Source organism: Lipotes vexillifer, unplaced genomic scaffold, assembly GCF_000442215.2.
Source record: "Lipotes vexillifer unplaced genomic scaffold, Lipotes_vexillifer_v1.1 scaffold875, whole genome shotgun sequence".
In the NCBI taxonomy this organism is placed as follows: Eukaryota; Metazoa; Chordata; class Mammalia; order Artiodactyla; family Lipotidae; genus Lipotes; species Lipotes vexillifer.
The window spans coordinates 2,078,253-2,096,342 of record NW_006792177.1 but is presented as its reverse complement, the minus strand read 5'-3'; the positions used below and the strand labels follow the sequence as shown (position 1 = coordinate 2,096,342).

At 48.9% G+C, this 18,090-nt stretch overlaps 1 protein-coding gene across 1 annotated transcript; it reads left to right on the top strand.

The window, feature by feature from the left end:
* The first annotated feature begins 7,738 nt into the window (after nt 1–7,738).
* On the top strand, nt 7,739–9,746 carry AVP (arginine vasopressin). Its single transcript, XM_007465399.1, has 3 exons — nt 7,739–7,858; nt 9,194–9,395; nt 9,568–9,746. Exons 1-3 carry the CDS (start codon nt 7,739–7,741, stop codon nt 9,744–9,746), a joined length of 501 nt encoding a protein of 166 aa, XP_007465461.1.
* Nucleotides 9,747–18,090: the final 8,344 nt, after the last annotated feature.

The following is an 18,090-nucleotide window of genomic DNA, read 5'->3' as shown; positions in this document are numbered from 1 at the left end:
TTCCAGCAGGGACGCCACACATTGTGGGGCAGAGAAAAGGTGTCCTTGCTGTGCCCTGTTGGGACTCCCGACCTTCAGAATCCATGAGCATAAAGAAATGGCGGTTGTCTAGAGCACTGCATTGTGGGTGGTTTGTTACACAGCAGTAGTAACTGGAACAACCACAAAATCTTAGACAATTGTTGCAGAGGGGGCTGGGGAAGGAGGGGGAGAACCTGGGAGCTCAAAACCAGAATCCTCTTAGCAGAGAGGGGAGGGGAAATCCTGAAAATATTCCTTTGCTAATATTTTGTACCTGACCGTGGGCAGCCAGCACAGACAGAGGACCCTAATGCTCCTGGGCTGGCCAGCACACTGACTTGGCCATTTACTAAAGAGCCAGTGAGGGGCCTGATGCAGGGTCCTGGGGACACAAAGATGAAAGAAACACTGTCTAGTGGGGCAGGGAGACGGGGAAACACATGATTAAGTGATGTCTAGGTACAGTACTACATCAACCTGCAAGGAGAGTCAAGTCTGCTGAGGTCAGGGATGGGAGCAAGGAAGATGGGACTCTGGGACTGATCTCAGTGGATTTTGTGGGGAGGCATCGCTGACTCTTCATAATAGCATCCTGATTTTCTTTTAAGGCACTACCCTTTCTCCATTGGCTACAGACTGAGGGAGCTTTAAGCAATGGACATATGACTCTCAAGAACGTGAGGGGCAGGTAGGATTCTTCAGGAAGGGGCAGAAGGCAGTGAAATGGGTCTTTACACTCTGGTTTGGACCCTGGTGTCCTATGACAGGTGAGGAGGAAGCAGCTGAGTCGTTGGAGCCATGTGCCTACTGAAGGCAGGGCTCTGGCAGACTCAAGGACCATTAATGTCTAAGACCCAGGCAAGAGAAGCCCTTAGAGGGCCTTCTCTGGCTCTCCTCAGTGTGAGACCAGGGGACATGCCCACACAGAATCTGTGCACTGAGAGTTGTGGCCTGGAACTTGCTGCCTAACTTTCCCATGACTGTCTCTATGGCTGGAAGAGTCCTCTTCCATGGGTCTGTGGCCCAGGTGGACTGCCCCTCAGCTGTGCAAATGTGCCTATGTGGCAGGAAGGGGAGGCAATTTGTGAGGTGCACAGGCAGAGCCTGGAATGTCCACCTGTGTGCCTGTCCCTGGGATGTGGGACAGAACAAAGCTGTAGGGAGAGACCAGCCCCCTAGGCTGCCAAGTTCTGCTGCAGACCTCCAAATCTGAACATGGACTTCTGGTCATCATGAACATATATTTTTCAAGGTAGGAGGACAGAACACGTTTCATTTTACATTTTGTTAGCTTGACTTACAACTTTTATATATTTAGTCATATTTTACCCCAGGTCCTAAAAAAGGTGGAGCTGATACTTAAAAAAAAATTTTATTATGGAAAATTCCACACACATACAAAAATACAGATTAGTATAATCAACTCTCATGTATCCATCACCCAGTTTCAACAACTCTCAACTCATGGCTGGTCTTATTTCTTCTTTACTTACCCTCACCCAATTCACCCCTCTCATGTTATTCTGAAGCAAGTTAGGGTAGCATCAGATTAACACATTTAGGACATGATTTGTAGGAGCTCCTGGAGTTCTGTCTTCCCAAAAAAACAGCAAATCACAACCTGGGATAACCCATCAGAGCCTTGAAAGGCGCAGGGGTGGGGACCCCTCTCCCTCAAGGTGCTCTGGTGTTGGGGTCCTGGCCCTGCTCCTTGCTGGCTGTGGCACTTCAGGAAGTTGCTTAACCCTTTTAAGCCTCAGTTTCCACATCAATAAAATGGTGATAAACGTATCTTCTGACATTGTTACACAGCCTATAGTGTAGTGCTGGGAACACACTGTCAGCCTGCAGTAAATGTTAGCTGTTCCCCATCACCCCTGTTTAGGCATTTTCCCTGTTTAGTGTAGAAGATGGACAGATAAGTTTCTCCTCCCTGAGAAAGGAGAGGCTCGGAGGAGGGCACCCATTTTGTGACTGCCTCCCTTGCCATGAGGAGGGACACCCAGACATGAAGAAGGCGCCAGAGGCAGTAGGAATTCCCAGGTGACATCCCTGGACCCCAGGCCAAGCATAGGACCATCAACCTCCAACCCTGAATTCTAAATAAGTTATAAATGTCCTGGTGGTTTAGTCACTGTTAGTGGGTTTCCAGGCAATGGAGTGGTAAAGAGCACAGACTCTGGGGCCTGTGTTTCAATCCCAGGTCTGCTGTTTATTACCTGGGCCTCCTGGGGCAACTCCTCGGTCCCCCAGTTTCCTGTCTACAAATGGAGATAAAAATGACTTCCTCCTTCCTAGGGTTTTATGCGGATTCAAGGAAGAAAGGTTTGTAAAAGGCTGAGAACAGTACTGCCAGGTACTCAGGGCTGTGGAAGTCTCTGTTGTTGTCCGGGGTTCAACAGGCCTGTTCCTCCTGTGTTATGTCCCGCCCCCCCGCCCCCATGCTTAGATCCTCTTCCTTCGCACCTTTGCAGCACAAGTTCTTTATCCTGCCAGCTGCGCCCTCCCTGCCCCCTCTTCCCGGAGCTCCCCACTCAGCCTTCACTCTCCAAACTACAGGCACCGAAGGTGTTCCGGAGGGGGGCACCTGCCCTGTGCCGTTGCCCCGCTGCCCGCGTCCCGCGTGGCCGCCCTGCGCGCTTTTCTCTGCCGGGAGCGCGGGGCTGGGGCCGGGCCGGGCTGGGCTGGGCCAGGGCGTCAGATGGCGCAGCGAAATTCCTCCTGGGAGCACCAGCCGCGGGCCGTGCGCCCCGGCAGCGCCGCCCGCTTTGTGCTCGACCCCGTCGGGTTCCCGAGGCCCACGAAGCTTCCTGAGTGCGCTTCTGTTCCCCTCGGCCCGCGGCATTTCTGGCCAGTCGTCTGGCTGAAGCGTGAGAGAAGCGCATGTGGCCCTCCGCTGGCTCTTCCCAGCCGACCAAAGGGGGCCACCTCGATCGCCCCCGGAGCAGAAGCCTTTGTCCCCAGCGGGTGTCAGGCCGGCCCCGTGGGCCCTGGAGCTGGAGCCCACAGTCCCCAGATGTGAATCCACCCACCTGGCTGCTGTCCAGGCTTTTAATACAGAAAAAAGCCTGTCAAAAATATTTTTTCCTAGGTTATGTTGCTTTTTACTTAGGTTATTTTTGCAGATAAGACTTTTTATGATGACCTCTCATTTCTGATTTCTTTTAAGCTTAATGTAACCCTCTTCAGAGATCTCATATTCACATTCAGCTCCCTCCCATCTGATGAAGAAGGGAAAGCTTTTTTTATTTTTATTTTTTCCTTACTGCTGGTGCAGACCCAAGGCAGTTTCATGCTAAGGCCCAGCATTTTTCTTATGTTTGTTGCCCCTGCTCAACGCGCCCTCTTCGATTCATTCAGTCAGCAGTTCTTGGGCTCTCACAATGTTTGCTCACTTTCGTTCCTCTGCATAGTTCACAGAGCATTTGTGTGACCACACTGCTGAAGGTCCTTGAGTCAGACTAATAGGAAGCAGATGAGATGAGATGCTAGCAGACCTGTTTGAGAATGAGGCCACCCGCTTCGGAGGGTAGCAGAGATGTCATTATAGTACAAGCACTGGGTTGACCCTGAGAAAAAAGGAATAAGAAACAGGAGTGGGGGGCAGTTGTTACCTGTTCTCAGAAAAGAGGGTCAAAGGGTAAGGAAGTACTTAAAGAACATTCTGAGATTTGGAGTTTAATCTGGAGGCTTGCAACTCTTTGTTATGTAAAGATTTCTGAAAATTCTAACCCCTTATAGCACCTTCAGATCTGATTCCCTTAAGACCTCAGTGAGATAGGACATGGGGTCAGTACATCAAGCAACCTTGGGAACAGGTGTGACTCGCTCAAGGTCACACAGTAACTCCCTGGAGAGCTGAGGCTGGTACCCAGGGCTCCCCTCTCTCCCTTCCTCCTTTCCATAATTTATTGAAAACTCACTGTGTGGAAAGCACTGTACCAGGAGTGGGGTTACAGTACGGAACACAAAGGATGGAGTCCTTTCTGCCCTGAGGCTTTTATTCTAGAGGGGGTGCAGCCATACATACAAAATAATAATAATAAACAAATGAACTGCAAGTTGTAGTAGGTGCTATTAACCCCATCAACATAGACCCAACTTAGAAAATAACTGAGCTAGGTGTGAGGTATGCTCCACGTGGGTGCTCAGGGAAGGCTCCTCTTGGGAGATGACACTTTAAAGCAACAAGGTGAACCCCAGGGATAGGTGAGGGTAGGCTTTTTAGGACAAGGAGACAGCAGGCTCTGAAATTCCAAAGCAGGGATGGAAAGAAGCAGATAGTTTGATATAGATTTTAGAGGTAGGACTAACAAAAAGTGAGGGGAAGCAATGGATCAGGGTGAGTCCCAGGTTCTGAGACGACCAGCTGGCTGGATGGTGGTATGATTGCAGGGCTGGAGAACCCTGGGAGAGAAAAGGGGAGCAGCTAAGAATCAGGAGTTGATCATGTTAAGTTGGAAAGGCCTATTGAATATCCAAGGGGAGTTGTCATTGGGCACTTGGGGGAGAGGCCCAAGATGGAGGTATGAATTTGAGAACCATTAGTTTGTAGAAAGTATATAAAATTATGGGGTTAGAAGCAATCACCTAAGAAGAGAAGAGAAGGGACACAGGACTGAGTCCTGGGATACTCCAACATTTAGAAGTCAAGGTCAAAGAGGTAGAGCCAGAAAAGGAGACTGAGAAAGAACATCCAGTGTGGTGGATTTTTTTTTTGTGTGTGCTATTTATTTATTTATTTATCTATTTATTTATTTATTTTTTGCAGTATGTGGGCCTCTCACTGTTGTGTCCTCTCCCGCTGCGGAGCACAGGCTCCAGACGCACAGACCCAACAGCCACGGCTCACGTGCCCAGCTGCTACGCAGCATGTGGGATCCTCCCGGACCGGGGCACGAACTCACATCCCCTGCATCGGCAGGTGGACTCCCAACCACTGTGCCACCAGGGGAGCCCCAGTGTGGTGATTTTAAAAGCATATATTTAAAGAGGACAAGTGCAGAATTCTCTAGCTGTCCAGTGGTTAGGACTCGGCAATTTCACTGCTGGGGCCCAGGTTCAATCCCTGGTTGAGGAACTGAGATCCTGCAAGCCACAAGATATGGCAAAAAAAAAAAAGACAACTGCTCAACCATGTTGAATGCTACTAAGGGATAATGTAAAATGAGGACATGGACATGACCACTAAATTTGGTAATACAGAGGTAGTTTATGACCTTGATAACAGGAGTTTCAGTGAACAGGTTTGGGCAGAAGCCTGAGTGGAGTGAGTTGAAGAGTAAATGTTGATTTCTGGATAAAAATGGCAGTTGGACAACAATGAAAAACAAAGGTGATCACTAACTCCAGGGAACACAAAAAGTTGTTCAGCGATGGAAAGGTCATCATAATATACCATATGGTCTAGCTTGGAGGTTTAGCTTGTAGTCTAACTCGTAATAGTGACCTAACCATTATGACATTATTATATCAAGAAAATGGTGTGGGAGGGTACTGTGAGGGGTGGTGGGGAAGGACTGGTAAAAGAGTTAATCCTCTCTTTCTAAGTGACACTGAATCAAGATCATAAGCTAGGTTGTAGAAGATGTAAGGGTGGCAAAGGTGTGAAAAAGTAGTTTTGGAAAGAGAACATATAAGGGAAGTGAAGAAGGGGTGGGGGTGTCCGCAGGGTCCATGTGACCTGTGAGGTGTTATAGTGGAAATGCAGCCAGTCAGCACAGTAACGGGACTTTTTCCAGCCAGTGTGGGTTCCAAGAAGGTGGTATTGGGAGAAGCAGGCCCTCTGGTATCTGTGTGGAGGTGGGATTTGGGATCTTCAAAGGGCCCTGGTATGGGAGGCAAGTCTTAGAATGGTGATTCAGGTAGACACGGCTAGTCAGGACACAGCTTGTACCAGAGCTTGAGCCCTTTATATCCTGTAGCTCCTTCAGTTTTCAGTTGGTAACTCAGACCAAAAATGAAGAGAGGGCAAGGTGCTGGGCCAAGGCACAGCTGGCCTAAGCCAGGCCTCTGGCCGCCCCTCTCAGTCTGCCCCACAACGCAGAGTCTCAGGAGGGCAATGTCCAGACCAAGTTTATTTCTAGGCCATGAAAAAGTTTATCCTGCATTAACTCAGGAAGCTACTCTCTCTGGAAGAACTCTCTTAAGGTCTTATTAAGAATAATGGCATTAATAATACTACAATACTATTAATTAACTTTACAATGGTGCAGGCACTTTTCCAAATCTCTCCTGCATTACATTATCTCAGTTCTCATGACAACCTGGTGATGTGGGTGCAAGTATCTTCCCCACTTCACACTGGAGAAAAATGAGGCACAGAGAGGTCAAGTGATCTACCCGAGTCATGATGTTTTGAGGAACAGAGGCCAGATTTCAACAGGCTGCTGGGCTCCAGCATCCTCACAGCCCCCCATCTCTGGGACCTGGGACCCTGCACTGCACTTGGTTGACAGGAAGCAGCTGGGGCTTCCTGGCAGCACTCTGGAGAGGAGGCCGAGAGTTTGGGGGCTGGGTGAGCTGGGGGCTGTGCAGAGCCTGAGAGGTGCAGGGTGGCTAGCTTGGATTCAAGGACCAGAGGGCCACTCAAGGAGCCGAGGGAGGGAGACTTCCATCCCTTAAACCTACCAGCCTGGGGTCATAAACCAAAGGCTGCTTCTCAGGCTGGGCCCATTTGGCTGTGGCTCTGGCCCTCCCTGAGCCTCAAAGCCCCCTGAGGCTCCAGGCCTGAGCTGGTACCTGCACCGGTCCCCACAAACTAGTGTCCTGGTCAGCGTAGGAATTGGGGCAAACTGGCTGTCAGTTTACCCCCCAACCTTTGAACCTTACTGGGTCAGGATTTCCTCATTCCCCCATAGATGCTCCCCTTACCCCATGCTCCTGCCTGGAAGGGGAGTGATGGGGACATGCCAAGAAGCTGTCCCCAAGGTCCCCAGTCCCTGAGTCTTTGACCCTGTTGTGGGTGTGTGTGGGGCGGTGGGAGCATCCCCAGCTCCCCCCGGGAACCTGCCCCACCCACCAAGTGGGAATGACCCCCTGATCCCATGTTGGTCTCTTGCCTCTATTACACGGGGCTGCAGGCAGCACTTTCTCTCCTAGTGCAGCTGGTACAAAGGCCTCTCTGTCTGTACCACCTCGAGTGTGTGCCGTTCTTGGTCACTTGTCCTCTCACAGGACTAATGCTCCTGATGGGGCCCTGCATACCGACTGTCCCCTGCTCATCACTCCTGGGCTGGGACCTGACCTGCTCCTTACACAGCAGGCCCTCGGGTCCCCCCTGCCCCCTTCTCTGGGGTCTGTGTCGGGGGACAGGGCCTGTTGACCCCCAGCCTTTTCTGGGCACCAGAAAGCTTGGAGACAGTCTCCAGGTGACCACCCCCCCTCCACGTCTGTCTCTCTCCCTGAGTCCAGAGAGTCACAGTTACAGTCACAGCAGCTCCTGTCACACCGCAGCCACACCGCTGCCAATGACAGCCCAGAGGTTGGCACCCCTCCCCCACCATCCCCTGCACAGGCCCACGTGCGTCCCCAGATGCCTGAATCACTGCTGACGACTGGGACCTGGCGGCCATGGGCTCCTGGGGAGCCACTGGGGAGGAGGGTGGTGGCCACGTCACCTCAGAGGGAACACCTGCAGACATAAATAGGCAGCCAGCGAAGGCAGCACAGCACAGTCCACAGAGCAGCACTGCAGACTGTGCCCACCTGTGCCAGGATGCCTGATGCCACACTGCCTGCCTGCTTCCTCGGCCTGCTGGCCTTCACCTCCGCTTGCTACTTCCAGAACTGCCCAAGGGGCGGCAAGAGGGCCATGTCCGACCTGGAGCTGAGACAGGTATGACCGTGGCCCATCTAGGGCTACTGGGCCGGGGCAGAGGCCCAGGGATGGCATCACAGTGCAGGGGCTAGGATAGGAAGTCTTGGGGGAGGCAGGCTTTAGGGGAAGTGCCCAATAGAAGAAGGGAGGCTTGGCATGGGCAAACAGAGGGGACCAGGCTGTCGGGCGGGCTAGGACAGGCTGTAGGACTTCCTGAACGCTGTCTCCATCCAGAGAAGGGATGCAGGAAAGAGAGGTTTCCCCAGTAACTGGACTCGGTGCTGGGTCAGGGAGAACTGGATGGCAAGACCTCCTCTGTGCCCATGGCGGCCTCTCCTCCAGGACTAGCTGGAGCTTTGGAGTCTCTGTCTTCTCCAGCATTTGAGGCCTTCCCTGTTCAACTCCTGGCCTCTCCTAGCCATGGGCCCCAGCCCCTCATCCCCCAGAAGCTGGCCATTGCCCTGAGCTTGCCTGAGCGGGAGGTGCCACCCAAGTATCCTGTAAGGAAGTTCTGCTGGGTACCTAGCCCAATTCTTTCATGCTGCATGTCCAGTGATTCCCTCTTATTCCACCTTCAGCAGAGCTAAAGGAAATCCAATAACCATGCTCAATTCTGTCAAGGCCACAGGTGGCCAGTTTTGAGCTGCTGAACAAATTAGGGTGGGTAGGTGGACAGCCCCCACAAACAACCCCTCCCTCTGCTTGGCAGCTTTGGAAGCTGGAGTCACCTAGGTGCCTCATGCCCTCCTCTAGGGCTCATGTCCCTGCCACCCACAGGGTCAGTCCATAGGTGAGTGAGCAGAGGTCAGGGCCCCAGTGAGGCCCACTGGCTTGAGGGGCAGGGTAAGGCCAGAGAGGGAACAGGACATGTGAAGAAGGGCCTGAGTGTATTCTGGAGCGGGGCAGGGGCCCTCCCTGCATGGGGTGGAGTGGGTGTGGAGAGGGGGTGCATGCTAGAGATGGAGCTGGAGCAAGGCAGGCAGAGGAAGGTCTGCATTAAGGGGAGGGTAGTGGGCAGCTGAGAGAGGGGTGCACACCAGGAGGCCCCAAAGGTGAGAAGGAAGGTCTCTCCCATGCAGCCCATGAGGGACCCCTCCCTCAACGAAGAGGGAGGATGCTGAGGGCTGTCACTGAAAGCTGTTCCTTAGTCACCTGAAAACCAAGGCAGCCGAGTAGCTTTTGAGTCCCCTCCTTCCACCGCTTCTGGGGCCCAAAGAGCGCCAGGGAGACCCCGAACCTCCGGCGCTCCTCTGCCCTGTCCTCCACCACCCGGCTCAGGCCCCCGCCCCGCAGGCTCTCCCTCCCGGGCCCGGGCCCCTCCCCGCCCCCGGCTCACCGCCGCCCTCCCGCCAGTGTCTCCCCTGCGGCCCCGGGGGCAAAGGCCGCTGCTTCGGGCCCAGCATCTGCTGCGGGGACGAGCTGGGCTGCCTCGTGGGCACGGCCGAGGCGCTGCGCTGCCAGGAGGAGAGCTACCTGCCGTCGCCCTGCCAGTCGGGCCAGAAGCCGTGCGGGAGCGGGGGCCGCTGCGCCGCCGCCGGCATCTGCTGCAATCCGGGTGAGTCAGGCTGGGGCCGGGGCGGGACCGGGACACCGGGACCAGGCGGGGCGGGCCGTGGCGGGCCCTGACCCGGCGTCTCTCCATGCGGGCCAACCTGGGTCTGGCGGGGGCGGGGCCTGGGCACCTTGTTGCGCCCCCGCGCCGCGCGCTCAGCCCATGCTGCCCGCAGAGAGCTGCATGATGGAGCCCGAGTGCCGGGAGGGCGCCAGCTTCCCTCGACGCGCCCGGGCCAGCGACCTGAGCAACGCGACCCTGCTGGACGGGCCGAGCGGGGCCTTGCTGCTGCGACTGGTGCAGCTGGCGGGGGCGCCGGAGCCCGCTGAGCCTGCCCAGTCCGGCGTCTACTGAGGCGCCCCCACCACACCCCCCGCCCTCGCAGCACGAAAAATAAACGGTCTTAAAGGCATTGGCTAGCGTGCGTCTCCGTCTCTGGGGGTGGAGAGGGGAGAGGACAGGAGGGTGGGGGACAAGTTGCCGGACCCTAAGTCGTGGGCAGATCCACCCCAGAAAAGGGACAGATCCTGTCGGGAAGCGATCTTGGGCCAGCACGATTCTAGATAGAACTACTGACAGGGCGACCTGGGGGCGGGGAGGGGAAGGGCAACTGTCCGGGCCGTGGAGAGGCTGGGTTGGGGATCTGGCAGAAGGATGGAAATAATGGCAGAGAGGGGGAAAGACATAGGTGGACAAGATAGCAAGAGACAGAGGGATAGCAGAACGATGGAGAGAGAGAGAGAGAAACATTGAGAGTCACGGAGAGAAGAGTGAGAGAGAGAGGCAAGGGGATGCACCAAGGGTGACCGCAGTGCGCGTCCCCGTTTACATACTGGGAGGCTGAGGCACAAACAGCTTCAGGAATTCCCAGCCTATCTCATCCAAGGCTGTGCTTTATGTGCCCGTGTGGAGGGGACAACATCACCCCAGACCCAGCAGAGAGGGGGGCCAGGTATTGTCGGTCCAGGAGGAGACTAAGTATCGCCATTCGGGCCACTCAGCCAGCATGAGAGACAGAGCCCACGGAAACCCTAGGTACATACCCCCTCCCCGCCAAAACAGCCACACCAACCACACACACAGCCAGGCAAACAGACAAGAAAAAAATTGTTTGGGATATGCCCGGTGATCTTTGACCACAGTCAGAGATACAGACCCTGAGATACACATTTGGAAGCACAGACACACCCAGAGAAATGCAGACCCAGCTGACTGGACCATAGACAGGCACATGTACACACACACACACACACACACACACACACACACTCCACACACACTCACATTAGGACCTTCCAGCCTTGACTATGCAGCTTCAGGGTAGAAGTCTGCTAGCATTTGGCAGATCCTCTTCTATGTCCCTCTGTCCCTCTTTGTCCCCTCTATCCCATCTGCCCCTTTATCCCCTTTCCCCTCACTGGTCTCTCTTACTTTCTTTTTTTTGCGGTACGCGGGCCTCTCACTGTTGTGGCCTCTCCCGTTGCGGAGCACAGGCTCCGGGCGCGCAGGCCCAGCGGCCATGGCTCACGGGCCCAGCCACTCCGCGGCATGTGGGATCTTCCCAGACCGGGGCATGAACCCGTGTCCCCTGCATCGGCAGGCGGACTCTCAACCACTGCGCCATCAGGGAAGCCCCTCCCCTCACTGGTCTCTTTTCCCCTGTCCACGCTCCCACCCCCACCCCCGACCTCTCGTTCCTCTTGCTTCTCTCCTTATCCCTCTTCATCCCTTCCTTGCCTCTTCTGCCCCAACTTTCCCCTCCGTTACCTCCCATCCTTCTCTCTCTACCCCCTCTCTTCTCTGCATCCTCTCAGGATTTCTTGCTCCAGGTCTTGGGACCACAGGGGCTGCATCTCCTCTGGAATCCTCCCACACTTGGAGGCCAGGAGGGAGGCCAGGCAGAGAGAAGTCACTCTGAGCCCTGACCCCAACACCCTGCCTTGGGGCGGAGCCTGGTGACTCAGTCTCAGTCAGCGGCAAGCTCTCTTCTGGTCTTAGAGCTCTGCTCTGCCATCATCCTGACCCAGCTCAGTGTCCAGCATGATTAAGTCTGGCCGGGGCAGGGCCCACAATGGCTTCTCTCCCTGCCATGGCCTCCCGCCTCTAACCTAGTGTGGCACACTCAGGACCAGTCCCCAGGTCTGGGAAGACCTGGGGCAGGACCAGACCTAATAGGAATTTAGTAACCCATCCAGAGAGAGGGCGGTGGGAAGAGGCAGCTTGGTTTTTAAAAAAGGATCATATGCTCAATGTCGCTAATTATTACAGACATGCAAATCAAAACTACAATGAGGTATCACCTCACACCAGTCAGAATGGCCATCATCAAAAGGCCTACAAATAATAAATGCTGGAGAGGGTGTGGAGAAAAGGGAACCCTCCTACACTGTGGGTGGGAATATAAATTGGTGCAGCCCAAACTCCCAAGACTGAATCAGGAAGAAATAGAAAATATGAACAGACCAATCACAAACACTGAAATTGAAACTGTGATTAAAAATCTTCCAACAAACAAAAGCCCAGGACCAGATGGCTTCACAGGCGAATTCTATCAAACATTTAGAGAAGAGCTAACACCTATCCTTCTCAAACTCTTCCAAAATATAGCAGAGGGAGGAACACTCCCAAACTCATTCTACGAGGCCACCATCACCCTGATACCAAAACCAGACAAGGATGTCACAAAGAAAGAAAACTACAGGCCAATATCACTGATGAACATAGATGCAAAAATCCTCAACAAAATACTAGCAAACAGAATCCAACAGCACATTAAAAGGATCATACACCATGATCAAGTGGGGTTTATTCCAGGAATGCAAGGATTCTTCAATATACGCAAATCTATCAATGTGATTAACCATATTAACAAATTGAAGGAGAAAAACCATATGATCATCTCAATAGATGCAGAGAAAGCTTTTGACAAAATTCAACACCCATTTATGATAAAAACCCTGCAGAAAGTAGGTGTAGAGGGAACTTTCCTCAATATAATAAAGGCCGTATATGACAAGCCCACAGCCAACATCATCCTCAATGGCGAAAAACTGAAAGCATTTCCACTAAGGTCAGGAACAAGACAAGGTTGCCCACTCTCACCACTCTTATTCAACATAGTTTTGGAAGTTTTAGCCACAGCAATCAGAGAAGAAAAGGAAATAAAAGGAATCCAAATCGGAAAAGAAGAAGTAAAGCTGTCACTGTTTGCAGATGACATGATACTATACATAGAGAATCCTAAAGATGCTACCAGAAAACTACTAGAGCTAATCAATGAATTTGGTAAAGTAGCAGGATACAAAATTAATGCACAGAAATCTCTGGCATTCCTATATACTAACGATGAAAAATCTGAAAGTGAAATCAAGAAAACACTCCCATTTACCATTGCAACAAAAAGAATAAAATATCTAGGAATAAACCTACCTAAGGAGACAAAAGACCTGTATGCAGAAAATTATAAGACACTGATGAAAGAAATTAAAGATGATACAAACAGATGGAGAGATATACCATGTTCTTGGATTGGAAGAATCAACATTGTGAAAATGACTCTACTCCCCAAAGCAATCTATAGATTCAATGCAATCCCTATCAAACTACCACTGGCATTTTTCACAGAACTAGAACAAAAAATTTCACAATTTGTATGGAAACACAAAAGACCCCGAATAGCCAAAGCAATCTTGAGAACAAAAAATGGAGCTGGAGGAATCAGGCTGCCTGACTTCAGACTATACTACAAAGCTACAGTAATCAAGACAGTATGGTACTGGCACAAAAACAGAAAGATAGATCAATGGAATAGGATAGAAAGCCCAGAGATAAACCCATGCACATATGGTCACCTTATCTTTGATAAAGGTGGCAGGAATATACAGTGGAGAAAGGACAGCCCCTTCAATAAGTGGTGCTGGGAAAACTGGACAGGTACATGTAAAAGTATGAGATTAGATCACTCCCTAACACCATACACAAAAATAAGCTCAAAATGGATTAAAGACCTAAATGTAAGGCCAGAAACTATCAAACTCTTAGAGGAAAACATAGGCAGAACACTCTATGACATAAATCACAGCAAGATCCTTCTTGACCCATCTCCTAGAGTAATGGAGATAAAAACAAAAATAAACAAATGGGACCTAATGAAACTTCAAAGCTTTTGCACAGCAAAGGAAACCATAAACAAGACCAAAAGACAGCCCTCAGAATGGGAGAAAATATTTGCAAATGAATCAACTGACAAAGGATTAATCTCTAAAATTTACAGGCAGCTCATGCAGCTCAATAACAAAAAAATAAACAACCCAATCCAAAAATGGGCAGAAGACCTAAATAGACATTTCTCCAAAGAAGATATACAGACTGCCAACAAACACATGAAAGAATGCTCAACATCATTAATCATTAGAGAAATGCAAATCAAAACTACAATGAGATATCATCTCACACCAGTCAGAATGGCCATCATCAAAAGGGGTGGGATAAGGAGGGTGGGAGGGAGGGAGACAAAGAGGGAAGAGATATGGGAACATATGTATATGTATAACTGATTCACTCTGTTATAAAGGAGAAACTAACACACCATTGTAAAGCAATTATACCCCAATAAAGATGTTAAAAAAATAATAATAATAAAATAAAATAAAAATAAATAAATAAATTGGTGCAGCCACTATGGAGAACAGTATGGAGATTCCTTAAAAAACTAAAAATAGGGCTTCCTGGGTGGCGCAGTGGTTAAGAATACGCCTACAAGTGCAGGAGAAATGGGTTCTAGTCCTGGTCCGGGAAGATCCCACATGCCGCGGAGCAACTAAGCCCGTGAGCCACAACTACTGAGCTTGCGCTCTAGACCCTACAAGCCACAACTGCTGAATCCCGAGTGCCACAACTACTGAACCCCGCGTGCCTACAGCCATTGCGGGACTTCCCTAGTGGTGCAGGGGTTAAGAATCTGCCTGCCAATGCAGGGGACATGGGTTCCAGCCCTGGTCCGGGAAGATCCTACATGCCGTGGAGCAACTAAGCCCATGTGCCACAATTACTGAGCCCACGTGCCACAACTACTGAAGCCTGTGCTCCTAGAGCCTTTGCTCTGCAACAAGAGAAGCCACCACAATGAGAAGCCTGCACACCACAACGAAGAGTAGCCCCCACTCACTGCAGCTAAAGCCCGCGCGCAGCAACGGAGACTCAACACAGCCAAAAATAAAATAAATTAATTTTTAAAAAATCTCTTAAAAAAAAAAAACAAAAACAAGAGAAGCCATCGCAACGAGAAGCCCGTGCACCGCAATGAAGAGTAGCCCACACTCGCTGCAACTAAAGAAAGCCCGCGTGCAACAATGAAGACCCACTGCAGCCCCTCCCCCCCAAAAAAACCCCAAAAAAACCCTAAAAATAGAGTTGCCATATGATCCAGCAACCCCACTCCTGGGCATGTATCCAGAAAAGACAAAACCTCTAATTTGAAAAAAGATACACGCACCCCAATGTTCATAGCAGCACTATTCACAATCACCAAGACATGTAAGCAACCTAAGTGTCCATCGACAGATGAATGAAAAAGATGTGGTATATACATATACAATGGAATATTACTCAGGCATAAGAAAGAATGAAATAATGCCATTTGCAGCAATATGGATGTACCTAGAGACTATCACTCTAAGTGAAGTAAGTCAGACAAACACAACTATCATTTGATACCACATACGTGGAATCTAAAAAAATGATACAAATGAACTTATTTACAAAACAGAAGCAGACTCACACACATAGAAAGCAATCTTATGTTTACCAAAGGGGAAGGAGGGGGGATAAATTAGGAGTTTGGGATTAAAATATACACAGTACTATATATAAAATAGGTCAACAACAAGGACCTACTGTTGCACAGGGAACTATATTCAATATCTTGTAATGAACTATAGTGAAAAAGAATCTGAAAAAGAATGTATAGAAAAGAAAAAGAAAAAAGACAATATATATATTCGCATATATGTATAACTGAATCACTTTGTTGTACACCAAAAACTAGCACAACATTGTAAATCAACTATACTTCAATTACAAGAATGGATCATAGGCTTAAATGTAAAATCTAAAATTATAAAACTTATTTTTTTAAAAATTTATATTATTATTTATTTTGGCTGTGCTGGGTCTTCGTTGTGGCGCACCGGCTTCTCTAGTTGCGGCATGCACACTCTAGAGCACGCCGGGCTCAGTAGTTGAGGCATGTGGGCTTAGTTGTGGTACATGGGATCTTAGTTCCCGACCAGGGATTAAACACAGGACCCCTGAATTGGGAGAACAGAGTCTTAATCACTGGACCACCAGGGAAGTCCCTAAAATTATAAAACTTCTTGAAGAAAATATAGGGGAAATTCTTTAGGACCTCAGGTTATACAAAAGTTTCCTAGCTCTGACACCAAAAGCAAGATCCATAAAAGAAGAAATTTGATACATTTGGAATTCACCAAAATTAAAAACTTCTGCTCATTTTATTTAATTAATTGATTTATTTATTTTGGTTCATGATACGTCATATTTAAGACAATATATAGTTTTTACAGCGGAATGACTATTTGGTTGTGTACAACTGGAACAATTTTGCCCACTAAATATATTTTAAAAAGTCTTCAGTCAAAGAATAGACATCTGCTTTAAGAATACTGATGGCTGGATTATTGGACATGTCACTAATTTGTCTGTCAGAAATATTCATACATTATCCATGAACGTGTAGTCGTATTACCTTGCAGAAATTTTGAAGTTTTGTCTTTCATACATGAAATAACTGAATCCTTGGAAGACACAATGAGCATGTGTTAGCTTCAGTCCCAGGAGTGGCTTCGAACCTGGAAAGTCTGCCTCTTAGAGAGTCCAGATCTGACCTGAGCTTGCTGTACCTCCAGAGGAAGTGCTCCTGTACAAGGAACAAGTACACTGACCCCCAGCCCCATTTTCATTCCAGTGTCACCATCCTCCAACCAGATTGGGGGAAGGACAGCTAACCATGCAAATAAATGTCTAAGGGGGTGTGAGAAGCAATGGGACCGTCCCACAAGACTGGGGAGTGTGAGGAGGTACAATTGTGGGGACAACACTTTACCACAATCAGGTACACAGGACAGGAACAGGACAGTTTTCAAAGCTTTCTTTATATGAAAACAGAACATTCTGAAGTTCTTACCATACTTTGTTAGAGTACTACGCCAAAGATACCCTGAGTCTAATCCTTGTGACCCATGAAATTCTATTATGTGGGAAAAGATACTTTACACATGGAACGAAGTTAAGGATCTTGAGATGGAAAATGGCTCTGGAGTATCCGGGCGGTCCCTCCATGTAATCTCAGTGTTCTTATGAGAGAGAAAGAGGCAGAGGGAGGCTGGACTGTAGGACTGTGGACGTAGTCATGAGAGCAGGAGAGAGCTTCTGCTCTTTATAGTACACTGTTAAGAGAATGCAAAGACAAGCCACAGACTGGGAGAAAAGATTCACAAATCACACAACTTATAAAGGACTTATACACAGAATATATAAAGACTGCCCTCTCAAAACTCAATAATAAGAAAATGACTCAACTTTTAAAATGGCTAAACAATTTAAGCAGATATCACATAAGATACATAGATGGCAAATAAACACATGTAAAGATGTTCAACATCATTAGTCATTAGGGAAATGCAAATTAAAGCCACAGTGAGATACCATTTCAATGTCTTAAGAAAAAGGGGGGTGCTGACAGGGATATGGAGCAATTGTAACCCTCATATATTGTGGATGTGGATACAAAATCATTCACTCACTCTGAAAAACTGTTCTATAGTTTCTCGTAAAGTTAAACTTACAATTACCATTTAACCCACCAGTCCCATTAACAGGTAGTGATCCAAGTGAAATGAATATCTGTATTCACAAAAAAAACTGTATGTGAATGTTTATAGTGGCTCTATTGTAATCACCAAAACTTTATAAGTTTTAAACAGATTAGAATTTGAACTATGATCCATTTTGAGTTAATTTTTGTATAGGGTGCAAGTTGTGAATTGAAGTTCACAGTTTGCATCTGGATATTCATTTGTTCCAGCTCTATTTGTTTGTTTTAATTATTTTTCTTTTCTTTCTTTTTTTTTTTTTTGGCCATGGGGCTTGCAGGATCTTAGTTCCCCGACTAGGGATTGAACCCGGGCCCTTGGCAGTGAAAGCGTGGGGTTCTAACCACTGGACCTCCAGGGAATTCCCTCCAGCTCTATTTGTTGAAATGACTATTCTTTCTCTATTCAATTGTCTTTGTAACTTTCTCAAAATCATTTGACCATACACACGTAAGTCTATTTCTGGCCTCTCTGATCTGTTGCATTGATCAATAGGCCTATCTTTTCTCCACTCCCACCCTGTCCTGAGTGTGGTATCTTTACAATAAGTCTGGAAATTAGGTAGTGAGACTCTTTCAACTTTCTTCTTCAAAACTGATTTAGCTATTTTAGTTCCTTTGCAATTTGTACCTAAAAAATCTTCTGGGAGTTTGATTGGCACTGTGTAGTAATAGAATTGTAGCTACATTTTCCAGCTTCATTTGTACTGTGTGTCCATATGACCATGTTCTTGTCAATAAAATGTGAGTGAAAGGAATAGTGAACTTGGGGTCTTAACCACAGTGTGAGCCTCCTCCACACTCTTT